At 35.6% G+C, this 18,302-nt stretch overlaps 2 protein-coding genes across 2 annotated transcripts; both read right to left on the reverse strand.

Moving 5' to 3' along the window:
- Nucleotides 1-215: 215 nt before the first annotated feature.
- LOC110412196 (heavy metal-associated isoprenylated plant protein 3-like) lies at nt 216-1,869 on the reverse strand. The gene is given in 8 exon segments (XM_021422703.2): nt 216-509; nt 512-563; nt 566-663; nt 666-707; nt 710-946; nt 1,067-1,160; nt 1,366-1,592; nt 1,716-1,869. Coding segments are annotated over 8 exon segments (957 nt in total). The 3' UTR covers nt 216-456.
- Nucleotides 1,870-12,400: 10,531 nt separating this feature from the next.
- On the reverse strand, nt 12,401-16,581 carry LOC110412851 (AMP-dependent synthetase and ligase family protein). Its single transcript, XM_021423492.2, has 6 exons — nt 15,247-16,581; nt 14,821-15,010; nt 13,865-14,010; nt 13,088-13,155; nt 12,869-12,971; nt 12,401-12,704 (listed from the first exon to the last, which is right to left on the reverse strand). Exons 1-6 carry the CDS (start codon nt 16,261-16,263, stop codon nt 12,591-12,593), a joined length of 1,638 nt encoding a protein of 545 aa, XP_021279167.1. The 5' UTR covers nt 16,264-16,581; the 3' UTR covers nt 12,401-12,590.
- Between the last annotated feature and the right edge of the window lie 1,721 nt (nt 16,582-18,302).

Below are 18,302 nucleotides of genomic sequence, written 5' to 3' on the forward strand. Positions count from 1 at the left end.
CCCATCCTAGTGGTTATACATCACACAAAAACTAAACCCCACCCCCCTCCAACCTTGGGTCATCTTTCTTTCACATTTATTCAGTGGCACCAGCCTTTAGTGTCTCACTGAAAAGTAGAATTCCCAGCTGCAAATTAAAACATGACAAATCCCACAAACCCCACACTTAAAATGGTAATAAGAAACGGTTGAAAAGAACAAAGATAAATACCACATAGCAAAATACCACTAATCACATTAAAAATGCCAAACATTCAAACTTCTTTTTAACAAGAAAACAAAAGATCAAAACACTAGAATCCAAATATAAGTAAAAACCCCAAACAGACTTTGGTGGGAGCTCCAAGTTTAAACCCAAAATTTTTTTCCCCCTCTCTTCTTCTCTGTTTCTTATTTACACTTTTCCATTTACCATAAACTAAAGACCCTAGTATACCATGAACCCCCCATTCCTCCTCACAAAATGGTACAAGCATTAGGATTCTCATCATTAAACATCTGGTGTGGTGATGAACAGAGACCGGGTAGCCCGGCACGTACCCGGGATAACCATGCCCATGCGGTGGGGTTGAGGGTGCAGGTGCCCGTATCCATACCCGTAACCCGGATGCCCGTATCCAGGATAACCAGCCATGTATCCAGGGTAACCAGGCATGTACCCGATTCGGGTTGAACAATAAACTCCATTCTGCTCCCTTCTATCTCTAGGGACCACCACCACCATCTCCACCACCATTGCCACCTTTGTTGTTGTTGGTTTTGTTCTTCCCGCCGCCATCACCCTTCTCGCCACCCTCCTTGTTGCCATCTTTCTCTTTCTTAGGCGGCACAATCTCAACATTCTTCTTGAGTTTGCCCTTCAAAGCCTCAGCCAGGGCCTTAACATCCATAGTCCCCTTTACTGTCAACAGCTCCTTCTGCTTGTCTATCTTCGAGTCTTGCACCCCTGCAACGCCGTCGAAAATGGAAAAAAGTTACAAACTAAAGCAGGGATTTCAACGCCGTAATGGGAACGGAACGGCAAAAAATATGTGCTAGTAGTAAAGGCAGATGACAACGTCCTCACCTTTGGTTTCAGAGACAATCTTGTTAACCTTATCAATGCATCCCTGGCACTGGCATTTCATTTGCACCTTCAAATCCGCCGTCGTTACAGGCGCCTGAACAGAGATAATAAATAACCAACTTAAGAATTTAAATTTTTTTGAAATACTTAATTTTTTTTAACTTAAACAACAAGAAAGTTGACAATAAATTCTTGACAGAGGAGTTGATTTGAAAGCACATCAAAACCAACATGCAAACACAGTTATTTGACAGTTGGAATGGAAATTTAAATTTGAGAATGGGAAATGGAAACATTACCTCCTTGGGTTTCTTCTCTTGTTTATTATTGGAATCTGGGTTTTTCTCTTTGTCAGCTTTTTTCTCTTTCTTCTCTTCTTTGTTATCATCTTTCTTCGGCTGAGGAGAAATGAGGTCAACTTTCTTCTTGGTTTTCTTCTCGAGTTTCTCTTTAATGGCCGCCGGATCCACAGCTCCAACCACTGTCACTTTGTTTGAGCTGCTATCTGCTCTCACTGTCTCCACCCCTGCAAAAGATAAAAAAACAGAGCAAAACAGAGTAAACAACAAATGCTGAACAGGTTTCAAAAATCTGAGCTGGAAAAAAAAGGGAAATCAAGAAAAACTTAAACGTAAGAACTTGATTACACCTTCAAATCCACGAATGTATTTGTCATATTTGTCGGCACAACCGTCACAAAGACAATCCACTTTCAGAACAACCGAACCCTTTTCCTTCTTCTCTCCATCTCCTCCTTTCTTGTTTCCATTCTTCTTCTGTAACATGGACAAAGAACAACCCATATAAGATACAGTACTATCAACCAAAAAAGAAACTAAATGGGCAGAAAGAGAAACAAAAATGAGGAAGATTTTGCTAACCGACCTCTCCCATTGCGAGATTGTGAGTCAATTTCCGTTATGGTTTCTGCTTTTGTTGATGAGAAGAAATAGGACGAAATAAAGGGGCAGAAAGAGTGGAGTATTTATAGAGGGGGGAGAAGCTAGCATGGTACAGTTTGAATGCTGATGCTTACGATGATGATAGATGGTGGATGATGGATGATGATGATGATGATGATGTATGGGATGCATGGTATGGATTTCAACGCGTGAAATGAGGGGGAAGGCAGGAGTGGTGGGGTTGAAACAGGGTACGGTTTTGAGTAAAAGGGCATTGGAGGTTCTTGGCTGTTTCTTTCTTCCTGTCCATTATGCATCGGTTGGGTTCTTCCCTTTGAAGGAGTTATTACCCCACTACCAACCTGCCTCGAAAGTACTGGGCTCTCTAGGACAATGTACCCTCTTTCTTCACAATTTAATTTAAAACCCCTTTTGCCATCTTCAGGGTGAAATTTTTTGGGCACACAAAGTCATTATAACTTTGTAGCTAAGACAAGTGGTCTAAGAGGGATGTGTAAATCTTGCATAGGATCAATAATTTTAACCTTAATTTGGCCAAACTTTATGAATATGCTAATACCAAAAGGAGAATAATCTCTAAGTGATTAACTTCCATGCTGCAAGATTCATGATTCGAAGATTTGGTCATTTGTAAACATTATCGGTGGAAGATTAAAGATTTTAAGGTTGAGTCAATTGTAAATTTCAACAGTGTAAGATTCATGATTTGAAGATTGGGTTATTGTGATTATTTGGATTTTTTTTTTTGTTTTTCAAGTTTTGATAAAAGATATTTAAACCTAATTTTGCCAAACTTTATTAATATGCTATTATTGTGATCCCGATTCTAAAAATCTTTTAATAAAGGAGAAAAATCTTTAAGTGATTAACTTCGATGCTATAAGATTCATGATTCAAAGAATTAAATCACTTCTAAACCTTAGTGATGTAAGATTCGTTACTTAAAGATTGGGTCACTGGTAAATTTTGAAGTAATTTTTTTTCTTTGAGTTGAAAAAAAAATATTTAAACCTAACTCGTTAAATTTTACGAATAGACTGCAAACGTGGTCTCGATTCTAAAAATGTTTGATGAAGAAGAACTATCTATGTAAGATTATGATTTGAAGATCGGTCACTAGTAAAGTTTGTAGTGAATTTTTTTATTAGAAAATTTAAATTTATTTTATAAATAAAAAATATATATATATATATATTTCTAGTTAAATAAAATACTCAAAAACTATCATAAGCATTTTAATGGACTGTCTTAAAGTTCATGACCCATGAGCGTTGAATGTTACACTAAAAGCAGCTTCCTTAATTTTTAAGAAGAACCCAACCAACTCCCAACTATGAGTGCAATCCGGACCCAAACAATTATTGCAAGCAGTAACATCTCTGACATTAGCATTGGCCCAACAGGAAACCTAACCCAAGGCCAGATGCCTGAAAAAATTATTTCAGTAAAACACTGGGCTTGAGCTTGTCAGGTTGGGCAGTTATTGGGTCTCCTCATTGTCAAAGGCAGGGGGTGAAGTGGTGAGTATAACTTTCATTTTTTAAGAATTTTAATTATTTTAAAATTATAAATATAAATTTTTACAAAAAATTAAATAAATTAAAATCAAAACAGTTTTTAATTCTAGTACTTAATCAAAATTTAACATTCAAGTTTTAATAGGTTTCAGGATTTTCAATCTGGGTTTAAAGTAAAATTTTATGAATTTAATTTAAAAATCAAAAGGTTTAATCAATCTTTTTGAAATTGATTCCTAAAATTTGGACAAAAATTGCTGATAGTTTATGTTCCTTTCCATCATAATAGTACAACTTTTGGATGTTGTGATAAAGATATATTGAACTCTCCAATCAATACGAGAAAGAAACTGTGGTCTCCTAGAATGCTTTATATCTAGCTACCATATACTTTATCAAATTTGTTTTCTTGCATCAATGGCTAAAGATGATTAGGCCAACACACACACCTGGAAATCATGCGTTATGGCATCTAATTCACAATTTTTCAACGACAACAGACGAAAAATATCAAAGGGTTAACAGATTGATCCGAAGATCTTTGGATAAAGAGATAAACAAGAAAGGTTGTTGTCAATGGGCGGCTGCAAAGTTGAACATAGAACAAAAAAGAAGCCTAGGGTTATATCATTTTCAAAGGAATACGTTTTCAAAGCTGATGTAAACTAAATATCAGAATCCCAGCAATCAATTAGGAAAATTGAAGCTCAGGACTGTGCTTTTTTGTGGACCAGAAACATATGGCTACTAGCTCTAGCTAAGCTAATTGGCTTTGCCCTTGAACGCTGCTACATGACTTGGATTTTTTGTTTTTTAAACATATCTTTCCGTGTCTGATCTCCCGAATATCTGAAACCTGGTTGGTTTCCAGGATTCATCCGAGGCCCATGGAAATTTATCATCCATGGAAAAAAAAAATTTCCTGCGGAGCGTACGTGAGGCCCTGGTGGCATCCGAAACCTGTCAATGTTGTTAGTTTCCAGGATTTAAACCACTGTTTTAATGTTGAGTGGTGAGTGGTTGCACGTGCAGGGATTGGAAAATTCCAGGAGGGTGGAGGGGGGAAGTGGGGCTAGCTGGAATTTGTTGGAGGGTTCCAGGGCCCATATGTGGGAGATCTATTATGGCAAATATCGGCTTGATTCAACCCTTTTTTCTCCATTATCATCAGTTTTTCTCTACCTGCTTGGTTCACACTTCCAGGGCGGGGGGCCCTGGAAAGCCTAATTGGACCCTGGGGCACCATGAACACTTTGAATTATAGGGTCAGGACAGAATATCAAATAAGGACAAGCATAGCTAGCAGTGCTTCTTTTCTCCTTATTTCATCTCAACAAACAATCCCAAAATCCTTTGCACGTAATAGTTTAGTTACAGTACTTTATTTTCATTCATTTAGGGTGGAGAGTTTGGAACTTTTCTGTTTAATTTTGTTGCACAATGATAGAAATGAATAATTCAAAACTCCACGCCGAATATTTAAAGTTAGCAATTTCTTATTCTCTCTTCAATCACTTTTTCTATATGTCTTTTAAGTTTTGCAGAGATTATAATAAAAATTTTGATTTTAGTATTATTTTATATTGAAATTTAAAAAAAATTGTAATATAAACATCCGATACTTTACGGACCAAAGAAACATTATTTACATCTACATTCATCTAGGATTAAGGAACATCATATCCCTGCCGACCTGATTAGTTAGGTGGTCTGTGGTTTATTGCATGATTCTGTCCAAAACAAGTTGTACTATACATGAAACAATGCTTTTTGTAGTGAAGTGCTACCAAATTCAATCCAAAACCAACCTGTAATTTGTATTAGTTGATCTGAAAGCATGATTAAGTCTTTACCTTAAAGGAACCAATCAATTCAAAACAACTTGTTCTATCAAATAACATCGAATCTTGTATTCGTTGTAATTGTAAATTAAATATGAAACAACTTGTAATTCTCATGTATTAACACGTTTAACCTAAGGGTTCATTTGTTTTACTAGAATTCAGTACATTGTAGGGAAAATTGGAAAATGCATCTTCATTAGTAGGTATTTGGAATTTTACTAAATGTCCAACCTAAAGAAAGACAAGACATTTTTTGTTTTCTTCTAAATCTCAACTCAAGGAAAGACCTCACAATTCACATTGAAAGTAGTGGCAAGATGTCGGCTACACCATAGTAAAATTTCTGTAGTGAAGATTCGAAGGGGTCCAATGAAGGGACAGAGAAGGATCCCAAAAAGAATGAAAAATAGTTACTAATTAGAGATGTTAAATATTGTATAAATCTAACCGTATACACAATCCTATATTAACTTTTAGTGGTTATGTTATTATAAGGGGAAGAGTCAAAGATTATGCAGATATTTTAGATGGAAATTTCCACTTTTGCCTCCTACTTATGCTTAAAAAACAATGCCAAAAATTGGGATTTAACTTGACATATAGCCTGCAAATGAAAATTATGTTTTGCCCTTAGAGATATTTTTATACAACGAATATAATATATATATTTTAATTGAAAAGTATGAGAGACAAGCACTACAAGAAATTTAACCTAAAAATATGTATTTTTTAAAACGTGTTATTAAAAATATGTTTAATAACACTTTCTACATATGCTTTATAACACTTTTGTAAACTTAACTGTATTATATAATTTTTAACAGTGATATAAATAAAGTGTAATTCTAGAAATTACATATACTAATAAAGATTATATTTTTGATGTTGTTATTAAATATAAAAATAGTGTAACTAATAGGTTAAATTACTATTGTTTTACAAAGATTTTCATTATTATAAGGATATGTTATCCAAAGAAATGTAATTAAAACTCGAAATTTGTTATAGTGAATTTAAATATAAATATGAAGTAAATCCCAAGTCAAGATTGAAAAAATAGTTTTCTAACTAATTGTTTTAATTGTATTCCAGCATAAATTACATTGCAAACTACTACTTAATTTTTTTTTTGTATTTTATAACATCCATTCAATTCATTCCACCAAACATTATATTTGAAGCTTAAATTGAATTTGGAACCACAACTTAGAAATTTGGTATCATGTGCTGCATCCATAGTGTATCTCAGCACGTTTTTGGAAAAACATGTTGTCAAACTAGAGTCAGCCAAAATTGAATGTTGGCTTTTCATCCTTCAAAGCATTTCCTCCGTTAAAATATGCCTATGGGCAAATGCCCATCGGGGAAGAAAAAGAACAAGAAAGAAGAGGTAGTGAAAGCTGCCATACAAAAAGAGAACACAGAAAATTAGTAAGAAAATGATTGGAAACAATAAAAAACAGAGAGGAAAGGGGATCAAACACCAATAGGAAAGAAGATAGAAAATTGTAACTTGAATAAGAAAATGATAGCTACACATGCCACCACCTCCACCTTGGCTTGGCTTCCCACAAATTCAGGGGAGAGAAGGAGGGCGGGGGGGGGGGGGGGGGGGGGTGGGGGTTTGTCTCTGTCAGACAAAGAAAGAGAGAGAAGGTCCTACTGACAGGCTAGCTGGCTTCCTAGTCGTAGTTTCCATTGCCATTGGTGATGTCTTTGCAAGTGAAGGAGAGAATATTTGTGGAAGATCTCGACTCTCTCCCAAAGGCCTTTTCCTTTTTTTTTTTTGGTATCCCTTGTCCAAAGCTCAAGCCCACGAGGCACCTGTTCCCATTCAAGTGAACTGCAAGACGTGTCATACACGTGGCACCTCATGATAGGGAGGGACCCCAAAGCCCACGTGCTTGCATGGCTTTCATCACGTGGGCTTGGAGGAACAACCCCCAGCTGGTTCATAGGACAGACATAAATATAGTTTGCTGCCCTCTTTTTATCGCACAAAGACAACAAATAATGGAGGCTTGGCTTGTCAAATCTTTATCCATTTGTAATTATTTCCCCCTTAATAGTTCTCTTTTTGGTTTAAACAATCAAATTGGCCTTTGGCCCTTTGGGTCATTGGCTCTTTCCGTGCTTCTTTTTCTGCTCTCTCAATCCCTCACTCTTAAGCAGGAGTTTGAACTTTGAAGCCTCCAACATCTCTGCAAATACTTGAGAGAATTTTTGTCAGATAGGTGATAGATGCTTAACTTTGTGTGGGTGGTGTCAGTATTTCCGCGGCAGCCAAGCCATGCTAAGATGTAGCCTTTATCTGCATTTGCACCTGCACCTTCTTGTTTTTATTTGGTTCAATTCAGCACCCTTCTGCTTTAGAAACCAAAGCTTTGGCAGATGTGTTTGTGGTGGAGGAAGATAAGGGCCAAGCAAAGAGGTGCAGGGGCAGCTGCAGGTGAATGCCATTTTGGCGTCTGTTTTCAGACATGTATCCCTGCTCCCCTCCTGACTTGTAACTTGCTATCTAGCTTCAGCTTCTGATATGTCAGGTTTCAAATATAGTTTTCTTGTTTTACTTTTTTGTCTGATTCACAGTTGCTGTAATCTCTATATCTGTTTTTCACTTGCCAAAATCTTTCACAACTCCTTGGTTTATCATTGTGTGATTTTAAAAGGGCCAACAGGGTCTTTCAGTTTCAGGTCTTCTTTGGATACAGATCCCAGCAGCCATCGATATACTACTAGGTTAGAATCCCAGCTAGCTGCTAATGAAGCTTGAAGATGTTCCCCGTAGACGTCTTTAGGGCTTCTCAAGGTAACAAGAATATTCCCTCTTTCTCTCTCTCCATATCTGTCTCTTTCCTTCCTAGGACACCATACCATTTGCTTTGATTTTATTGGAGAATAAACTAAGGTAAGGAAGAAAAGTTGATTTCCAGATAATGGCTGGGTGACCAAAGTTTAGGATCAAAATTTAACCTTAATGTCATATAACTTAAACTGATTTTCCTAAGTTTTTTAATGGGTATTTCCCTCTCTCTCTCTCTTTTTCCTAAGTCTTGGCTTCTCGAACAAGGTCCCATCTTCTTATAAATATCATATATGAGTTCAGAATTATCTGATCAGTCTTTCTCTATAGGCCCCCACGAACTTCTGAAAACAGAAACATTGATAGGTTTTGGATAGTAGTAATACTTAGTATTACTCCTTAAGGAAAAATACCATCTTCTCTTCGTGGAGATGATCTTGTTTCTTCTTTGTTGGAGAGTGGAAAGCTGTGGATCTACCTGTAGTGCAAGTCATCAAGTAGAACCCTAGATAAGTCCTTGATCAGGATAACTAAAATTTTCAAGATGAATCAGATTCAATCAACATAACTTTGAAATTATACTCTACTCAAAATTTCATCACCTAATTAGTTATGTATGCTGAGTAAACATGTCTTGAGAAGTATTAAATTGTCTGCAGGGTCAATTGAAAAGCTGTATGTAGGAAGCCTGGTAGTACCCATTTCTGCAAAAGTGCTCCACTTCTTTCCTGGTAAGCTTCTTCACCCAAACTTTCAGCAGTTTCTCTCTCACTTTACTGCATTTGGTGGAAGTTGCCACTTTTCAGAGAACAGCTAATGACTTCTACTGGAGAGATGTGGCTAGCAATCTGTGCTGCAGAATGCTTTTTCCAGATGAGCTTGCTAAACTAGTTGTGTTTTCAAGCTTAGTTTTCGAAAGTAAGAACTATGAGTGGTGATTAATAGGGATATGTGACAGTGGAGGATAGGACCATGAAAAGATGAGCAGCTACAATTCCATCTGATTTTAAATGATGTCTGCAAACAAGAAGGATTGCTACAATCCCATCTGATTTGGAAAATGCACATGATCAGGTTTCTGACAGTCTTTTGCTTTGGAAATACCAACTCCTTTAATGAGATTCACTGTCTGATCAACTCTCAAAATTCTCAGTTATGAGAATGTGTCACTTGGCAGGCTTCCCAGTTCTTTCTTCTTATGAACATTTTGAGCAAATCTGTAGATCATTTCAAGCAGGTATATGAGACTTAAATTGAGCTTAATTTGTATGAAACAAAAAAAAAAACGTTTGGGTAGCAAAACAAAAAATTGGGATGAACTTATTTCATTTATCACATTTTATTCATATTAGCATACTCTCCTATTAATTAGAAATGGACTCACATTAAAGAGGTGAATACACGCGAACCCTAGTTAATTTCTTGTGACTGAATTGACAAATTCTGGTTTGATTCTACTTAATCAAGCTTAATAGTTACAATTTTCCCATCAAGGAAGGATTACTTTGAATTGGTGGTAGTATGAATCGATTGTTCGTGTTTATTTGGTCGGTTGTATCCTGTTTAAGATTATGATATTTTGTTTTATTGTTTTAATTAGCAGTCATATGATAGTAATAAAACTCTGCGAGTTACAGCTCTTTGGATAATAAAATAATCGAGGGTGAAACACATAGTAAAAACATATTTGAAAATTACAGCTTGATATTGATAAATGTCAGAGACCACTTGTTGATCAAAGTGAATAAAAATTATGAAAATTAAAACCGAATTTTTTCATGATTAAAATATATTTTAAATCAATAAAAAAACCCTTAATTTATACGAATATTGAGATTCAATCAAGCAAGGTAATGATTGAATTGAAAAAAGAAAGAAAGATAATAAGAAAACAGGCAGAAACCAGTTTTGTCCTCAAATGATTTCTGAATTTTTCATTTTCACCATGTAGACCTTTTAATCATTCATCATGTAAGGCCATAAACCTATGCATTTGGCAACCCTTTCATGTTGTTATTGTGCATTCGTGTCTTGAATATATATATGGCACTTACATAGCAAAATCCATCGCCTTCTTGATGTTCATATAATGATAGTGGAGATCCTATTCGTAAAGCAATATGCTTATGGAAAATTATCATGTATAATTTAAGGTGTTGAAAAGAAAATTGATATTATTAATTTAAAAATAGATTGAAATCTATTCAAAAAATAAGAAAATTTTGTACTGAGGAGTTTTACGTCACGTTATGTTGTAATGTCTGCCGATGAAATGTCCTTCCATTGTTTAACCGTCCACGCTTCTACCTGATGTAAAGAACTAAATATCAATGTCTTTCGAAAAAATATTCTCCACTCAAAAAAGCAAAGCAGTAAGACAATCTATCATGTTAAAAGCTCTGAAACAAGAACACTGGTGAGACACAATTATGTTGGCTTCTTTCTGTTATTTTTGGGGTCTCTCAGAATTATCATCATTGATTGAAAATTACTCGAAAGGAGCTGTTTGAGGAAATCCTTTTCACTTATTGTAGATTTTTGGGGAACTTTTTCCGTGGATTGTGACTCAAAACCTTCGACTCCCAGAACCTGAATCCTTAGCATACAACAGTATGAGCACTTGGTGGCTAGAAGAATCACTTTTCTGTATACAACATGCTCAATTAGGCAGCTTGCTTTCTGAAGTAATTTGATCTGCAAGAAACAATGGAAGCTACCTTTGCCCCTTGTAAACAAAACCCAACTCTTGACATTTGAAATAACCTTTAATGATGGGTGAAGTGATATGCTCAAATGTTATATTTATCCGTCCCCTTGTTAATGATCATGTACTTCCATGACATTAATATTAAGTAGAAAACAGTTTTCTGCCTGAAACTTTCCCAAGAATATGAGAGAAATGAATTCTTTCCAGGATGATTGGAAGGAAAAGGAATGTCCACGTACAACCTGTTTTAATCACTCAAATCTGCACCGTGCATCCAGGATGCTGCTCTGAGTGTATTCTAAATTCCCTATCTGCAAATCTTTTCAAGTTGTTGGAATGAAAATTTAAGGTTTGGAGCTATGTAATCTAAACTCTTGCTTGTCCATGCTGCATCGGGTTGATTAGCTCAAGTCTAATTTTTTGTTCAGGTGAAAAGATGGGAGAATAATTTCTCCATTGATGTTTGACTCAGAGAAGACGAAACCATATTGTTGTAATCTGTCGGTTGCCAGTGCTGCTTGTTCTTATCATAATTCATAAATAACTGAGGCTCAGATGTTGCCTATGATCTGCAAAAAAACATGTTTGTGGATGTGGTCAAGTTTAGATGTCGGAACTTGGATTATATACCGCAATTGGCCAATAGCGTGAAGCATTAATTAGAGTCTCATTCCAAGCAAACACGCAAATAGCAGATAATACAAGTTTGAAAAAAAATATCAAATTCAATAAATGCCGGCCCTATTTGATGTAGAAGCTATCCATAGTCTAATTTTTTTTATCGTTTCTGTCATACTCGAACAATCAAATCAATCAATAAAAAAAATTAAAATGAGTGTTCTTAAAATTTATAAAAATATTATTTTTTTCTTCAAAAGATAAACACAAATACCATATCACCAATACATTTTACTTATATTATCATTTTCATTAAAAATATACCAGCTATTTCATTTATTACCTAGCTGGCCACATTATAATACGGTCCCAACGTCCAATCCTATCTGAGAAAGCTTGGATCAGGCTCGTGCCAACGCCCAGTAGCAATTAGCTACCTGATTACCGTTTCTATGTAATAATTTATAGTTGCTTGGAGAATATGGAGTTCGAAACAACTAAGTAGTAATCTATGACTGCCATTAATTTTCTTTCTGATTATAGGTACGAGTAAAGCAAGCGCAAATCTGTCCTACAGCGGAAAAACCAAAGGACTAGAAATGAGTAGAGCAGGTACCCAGGAGCCATGATCTAGCTATGGGGATTTTTTTACCCTTCCACCGGGGCGATTATGGCTGTGTTTTGCCACCTCATGTACATGCTAATCTGTGCATTGAAGGAGCTTGATGCTGGATTGGGAGAAGATACTTCGTGCACATGCTAAGAAAGTCATGGTTTTTGTTTGCTTGGTACTTCAGAGTAACCAGTACCAAGCAGCTACATCTTCCCTGCAAGAAAGTGTAGGGTCTAGAATCCCCATCTTCCACATTTACGTATCAAACCAAGAGAAATAGCAATTCTAATTGGTATTACAGATCATGACTTAATGCTCAAAGGATAATGGATTAATGGTTATTGAATACAAGGATGCTTTGGGGGCATGGAAACGTTTATTGTCCCAACCATTATGATAATTTTTAGCAACAACCTGTTCTTCATTGTAATAGGCTTGTTGCACTAACTTAATCACTAGTTTGTGTTTATATTATGTGGAAAACAGAATCATAAAATTTTCATATCTTGGATCGTACTTTCTCTACAAGTTCTCTCCTCAGGATTTTTCCTGAAGCTGACTTTGGGACATTGCTTATAAATGTCACCCTCCGTAATCTTTTGAAAGGCGCCACCTGTGAAGATAAACATATTCAATTTTATAAGCAAGGTAAAAAAATAATGGCAAAAGGATTACTAGTTCAAGACAAATCACCTATTAACAATCACAAAAACGAAGATAAAGGTCACTTGCTTCAAGAGGAGAGACCTAAGCTATTGATTTATATGGCTAACTTACCTGTTTAGCAATAAAATTTTGGACATCTACTTCAGTCAGTGAACTGTTGGGGGAGCGAACAATGTATGCAACTGGGACCTCGCCAGCTTCAGCATCAGGATATCTGTAGTGTCCAAATGTCTTTAACTCTCAACGGTGACTTTACAAGGTAGAAGTTCACATAGATATTTCCCAGATTTAAATGATGCAAACAGTTATAAATTTTCAGGCATAACTTACGGGATGACAACAGCGTCCAATATTTCAGGGTGAGATACAAGGAGCCCTTCAAGTTCTGCTGGTGCAATCTGGTGAGTATTTATGAAGCAAATGAAAATGTTTTAGTTTAAAAGCAAAGTCATTAAACGATGCACATTACCTTTTGGACCACCAGAAATATAAATAATTAAAACCAGAATATTACAGCATAGAAACCATCTTTGCTACCCAAAAGTCAATCTAACACTTGCATAGAGATTGCAACCCCGGGGACATTAGTCATAAAATTCTCAAGCAAGTTTCGAAAGTTAAGTATATTGAATGAATGATAACATTAATCCATGATTTACAAATACCAGAGAGGAGATTCCATCTCTGTACACCAACAACATTACCCATAGAGTAAGATATGATCAACAAAATTAAGAGATTCTCCCAGATGAGTGGTACAAAAGCATAGATGAAAAATCAACAGACAGGACATCGCACAACAACAGCTGAGGAAGAAACAATTATGTGAATCAACCGTATTCTAGGAAATACTGCTGAGGAAGAAACATTAACTAGGAAAAACCATAAACAAGAAACTCATCAGTTATTTTTCTACAATATATTTTATTAATATTGTTCCCAAAGGAATAGAGGATGATTTAACCAAATCTTGCATGTACAAACCATCATATTTGTATCCTTGTTGACGTTTATTGTTATTCATTCTTTTCGCCAAACTTTTATTTGATAGAAAAAGAAAAGTAACCAGATAAATTATTTACAACAAATGGGATAAAATTAAGTCACCTGGAAACCTTTGTACTTGATCAACTCCTTAATTCTGTCAACAACGTAAAGATTCCCATCCTCATCAAAGTATCCAAGATCTCCTGTATGCACCCAACCCTTTCCATCTATTGTAAGTTTTGTTGCCTGTGGATTGTTGAAGTAACCTGAAAATGGTTATTGAAAATGATGTGTCATATAAAAACAGCAGAAGATGCCAGAGCTTACTGTTTGTAAAACTAACAATCTGGAGATAATTGACCAAATATTATTTAATACTAATGCCCAACTAATTAATTGTTCACATAGTATATAATTTGACTACATAAAATCAACCACAACCACAATAAATGAGGATCATCATTAAGAATTTTACTGATCTATATATGAGATTCATAGCTTGAAGTTATAATAAAGAGGCAAAAGAATTAGCATTTACAGTGTGCAATTGTTGTGCATATGATCAAATTCAAATGTATCAGATAACTAGTTAACAACCAGGATAGAAAACCTGCTAACATTTCCCTGAAGTCATACTAATCAAATTGAAGAAAGGAAGTCATTCAATGTCTCATAGAGACCAAAGCAGAACATCAGTAACATGATAGTTTAAATGGCAGGTAGTAGTTTGGCAAGAGGTTGTTATAGATCAGCAGCTCTGCAGAAAGTGCTCTTTTCAGAGACCCTGCCTATCACCATTTGAGGGGAGAGGGGGAGAAGCATAAAGTACGAGGAGAAAATTATGCTCACCTCTTGCTCTGCCCATCACTTTAAGCAGAGAAGCATAAGGGGGACCATGGGGATCGGATTTCACAAAGAATCAAACATAGTATCTGCTGAAATTAAATTACTAATCTAAGAGTAATTTAGAAGTCAGAACAAGAATTGACAGTTTGAATAGCTATTTGGACTATTGTTCATACCAAAGAATCAATCTTCTTTCAATTCCTTGGGAAGAAAGAAGCAAACAATATTACCTTGCATCATATTAGGCCCTCGAACCCATATTTCTCCTAACTGATTAGGAGGAAGAGGCTTTAGAGTCTCTGTACTGACTATTTGGGCTTCAATGCTTGAAGCAAGCATTCCAGTTGAAGCAGTATGCCGGGCACCAACATTAGGATTCTCCACTGAGACAATGCCACAAGTTTCAGTCATTCCATAGCCCTGAAACCACAGAAAGCTTAATAATGAGAAGGCAACTTCTCTGAAAATTCGCAAAGCATGAATTGTAACACAATTTGGACGTTTACTTCAATTTTTTAAGCTTACAAAGGACCATAACAGCAGGGAATTTAGCTTCCTTTTCTTTCTTCCCCCTTCATCAAAATTATACTTTTCTGTATTTGTGAACAAGTCTAAATTCTTTCTCCCTTTGAATCAATAATTGCCTACTAAAGTACCTGAAGCACCACAGCCTGAGGAAAATTCCTTGCGCACTCCTCCATCAACTCCTTCCCCAGAGGCGCAGCACCAGAACCAATCTGCCTCAATGAGGAAAGGTCAAAGTTCTTAACCACACTCTGCTTCGCCATGGCTAGCACAATTGGAGGCACAACCCACAAATGTGTTGCTCTGTACTTCTCCACATTCCTCAAAAACATACCAAAATCAAACTTTGCCATTGACACCAAAGCATTTCCCTTCTGCAGCTGCCCGTACGTGATAACCGCCAATCCAAACACATGAAACATAGGCAAAACACACAAGAAAACCCGGTGCATATCCCCAGCAAGTTCTTGATCCATGGTCACCATCAAAGACGCTGCAATGAAGTTCCTATGCGTCAAAACAACACCCTTACTGACCCCTGTCGTGCCTGAGGAGTACAAAAGCGATGCTGTATCAGTCTGCTTAACAGAAACCGCGGGAAACTCCGTTACATTTCCCGCTAAACCGAGAAGATCATGAAAAGAGAGGATTTTTGGGATATCTTTTGGATCATATGGCTGTTGGTTCCGTTCAGAACCAAGGAAGATTACAGGGAGATTGAAATCTTTAACTTTCTCAAACAATTCAGGAACAGTTACAACAAGCTTCGGAATGGAATCTTTGATTTGTTTCGAGAGTTCATTGACAGTGTAAATGGGGTTGGCAGTTGTAGCAATAGCGCCAATAGCAGTTACAGCAAAGAAACAAAGAGGGTATTGAATTGAATTGGGTGCAAAGATCATGACTCGGTCGTTTTTGTTGATACCCAGATTGAGGAAAGCATGAGAGAGCTTGATGACAGCGGATTTAAACTCAGAGAAAGAGAGAGTTTCATCGGTGTCAGCATCGATGAGTGCTGGTTTGTCAGGGTAAGAAGAAACGTTTCTGAAGAGAAATGAAACCATAGAAAGATTTGGATCCTTGGGAAGAACTAGAGGTGGCCTTAAAGACCTGAAAATCCCATCTCTTCCATACCCAGATTTCTCCATCAGAAAATCTTCTTCTCTTCTTTCTGGTGCTTCTTTGAGATAATGATAAAAGTACAAAGGAAAGCTTGGGCGGAGTCAAATTGACTAGGTAAGCCAATATGGAGGGCTTTGGTTGAAGATGACAACGCAAGACGACAGTGCAAAACTAGGTACTACGTTCCACCACCGGAAAACATGTAAGAAAATCCCAACAGTCAAGATAAGATTCAGACGGCTGGATTCACACTTGCCTTCCTCGTATACTAGCGGAAAAGTAAATTGCCACGGGATGATTTTTTAGACCACTTAGCATGTGACTTTAAATTCAATCTTTATTTCGATATCAAAAGCTAAGTTAATCTAGGTGCTCAGCACCCGTTCAATAAGCACTCAGTATACCTACACGCAACACACTACTTTTTGATCAACTAGCACACACACGCGCACACACGCGCGCACACACACGCACATAATAAACCTCAAGTTAACAAGCACACTTACAGAAAAGGAAAGGCGAGAGAAGAGAGTAGAGTGCTGCAGAATTTTTGAGAGTGAAAAAAAAAAGCTAAAAATGTATTAAATGAATGATTTATACAATCTACAAGAACTTATTTATAGTCAATTTTCCTCGAGCTACCTCCAATGTGTTAAACTGCGGTCCGTGACACAATAGCTTACCTATAAAGAAAAAAGAAAATGTCAATACCTTTATTACTATTATGTCTTATTTAATTTTGATCATTCTGAATATTACATAAAATTAAATTTTGTAAATTTTGTAATTCTAATGTTAAATTTTTAAAAATTTATAATTTTATTAAAATAATAATCAAATTTAAATTTATTTAACAAAAAATCAATAAAAAGCATACATAATGAGACCAAAACGGTATCCATTCCCATACCATCCCATAAAATTAGTCTCTATAAATTTAGTTTTACTAGATGACGAAAAGTACATATGAAATTTGTAGCGTCTCGCCTCTAAATGGTAGTTAACAAAGTCAAATAAATAAGATTAAATATTTAAATCATAGCTAAATGTTTAGATATTTTTTTAATTAAAGGTCAAATGTTTTAATTGTAACAATCAATAATCAAATGTTTTCTACTCCTTACAATTAAGAGTTGAGTTGACAGGTAGATGAAGTGTGTATCACACACGATAAAAAATTACGTGAGCTGATGATATTGTAATTTTGAAAAATATAGTGTTATTTAAAATTTAGTTGTTACAAGACATGTTAGAAATAAATATTACATGTCATATTGAAAATATAATTATTACATACTATATTAAAAAAAATAATTATTACATACTATATTGAAGAGAAAAACTTGTAGGTTCTAAAGTGTAAAAGGAAACCTTTCTCCCTCATAGAGAATCGCCATCAACACAAAAATCAGCCAACATTATCAAGCCACAAACACATTATCCAAATAGAAATTACAAATCAACAATAACAAAAATCAACTAGGAAAAACCAAAAAAATTCAAACACAAAAGTAATTTTAAAAAGAGCAAAAATGTAAAAACTCGAAATTGAAGAGAATGAGGATTTGCTAATTTTGAAAGACTTTATGGATTTTAGGGAAAAAAAGACAAGGGTTAAAACGAAGAGAGAAATGGCTACCAAATGAAAGGGAAAGAAAAGAAAAACTAGTGAAAATGAATGAAAGGAAGAGAGGAAAAGGAAGGGGCGATCAAAGTGGGAAAGGTTAGTCTAAGAGAAAAGTGAGAAAAAAGGAAGAGGTGTTTGATAGAATGAGAAAGGAAAAAGAAAATGCAAAGTTTAGGTTTTTATATTTAGTTAAAATGGTGTGTTTTGGGTAAAAAACAAGAAGAAGAAGAAGAAGAAGAAATGGGTTATTGAAGCTTCAAACCCATTAAATTCGATTCAGATGTGTTTTCTCTCTTAACCCAATTGGTTTCAGCCTAAAATCAAAAAAATAAAAAGACAATTAAAAAATAAAACAAAATAATAATAAACTATTATAAAATAAATCTTAAAAGACAAATCAAAGAAAGTATTTAGAGGAAAGAAAGTATGTAGAGGGAG

Source organism: Theobroma umbraticum, unplaced genomic scaffold (assembly GCF_002168275.2).
Source record: "Theobroma umbraticum cultivar Fairchild unplaced genomic scaffold, ASM216827v3 scaffold_95.0, whole genome shotgun sequence".
Classification (NCBI taxonomy): Eukaryota; Viridiplantae; Streptophyta; class Magnoliopsida; order Malvales; family Malvaceae; genus Theobroma; species Theobroma umbraticum.

Bases quoted from the DNA above. Each gene is read 5' to 3' on its own strand.
- LOC110412851 (XM_021423492.2), bottom strand. From the start codon at position 16,263: ATGGAGAAATCTGGGTATGGAAGAGATGGGATTTTCAGGTCTTTAAGG. The intron at 15,011-15,246 runs GTACTTTAGTAG...CTGTGGTTTCAG, and splicing joins CTCAGGCTGTGGTGCTTCAG to GGCTATGGAATGACTGAAAC. The intron at 13,156-13,864 runs GTGACTTAATTT...AATACTCACCAG, and splicing joins TCAAGTACAAAGGTTTCCAG to ATTGCACCAGCAGAACTTGA.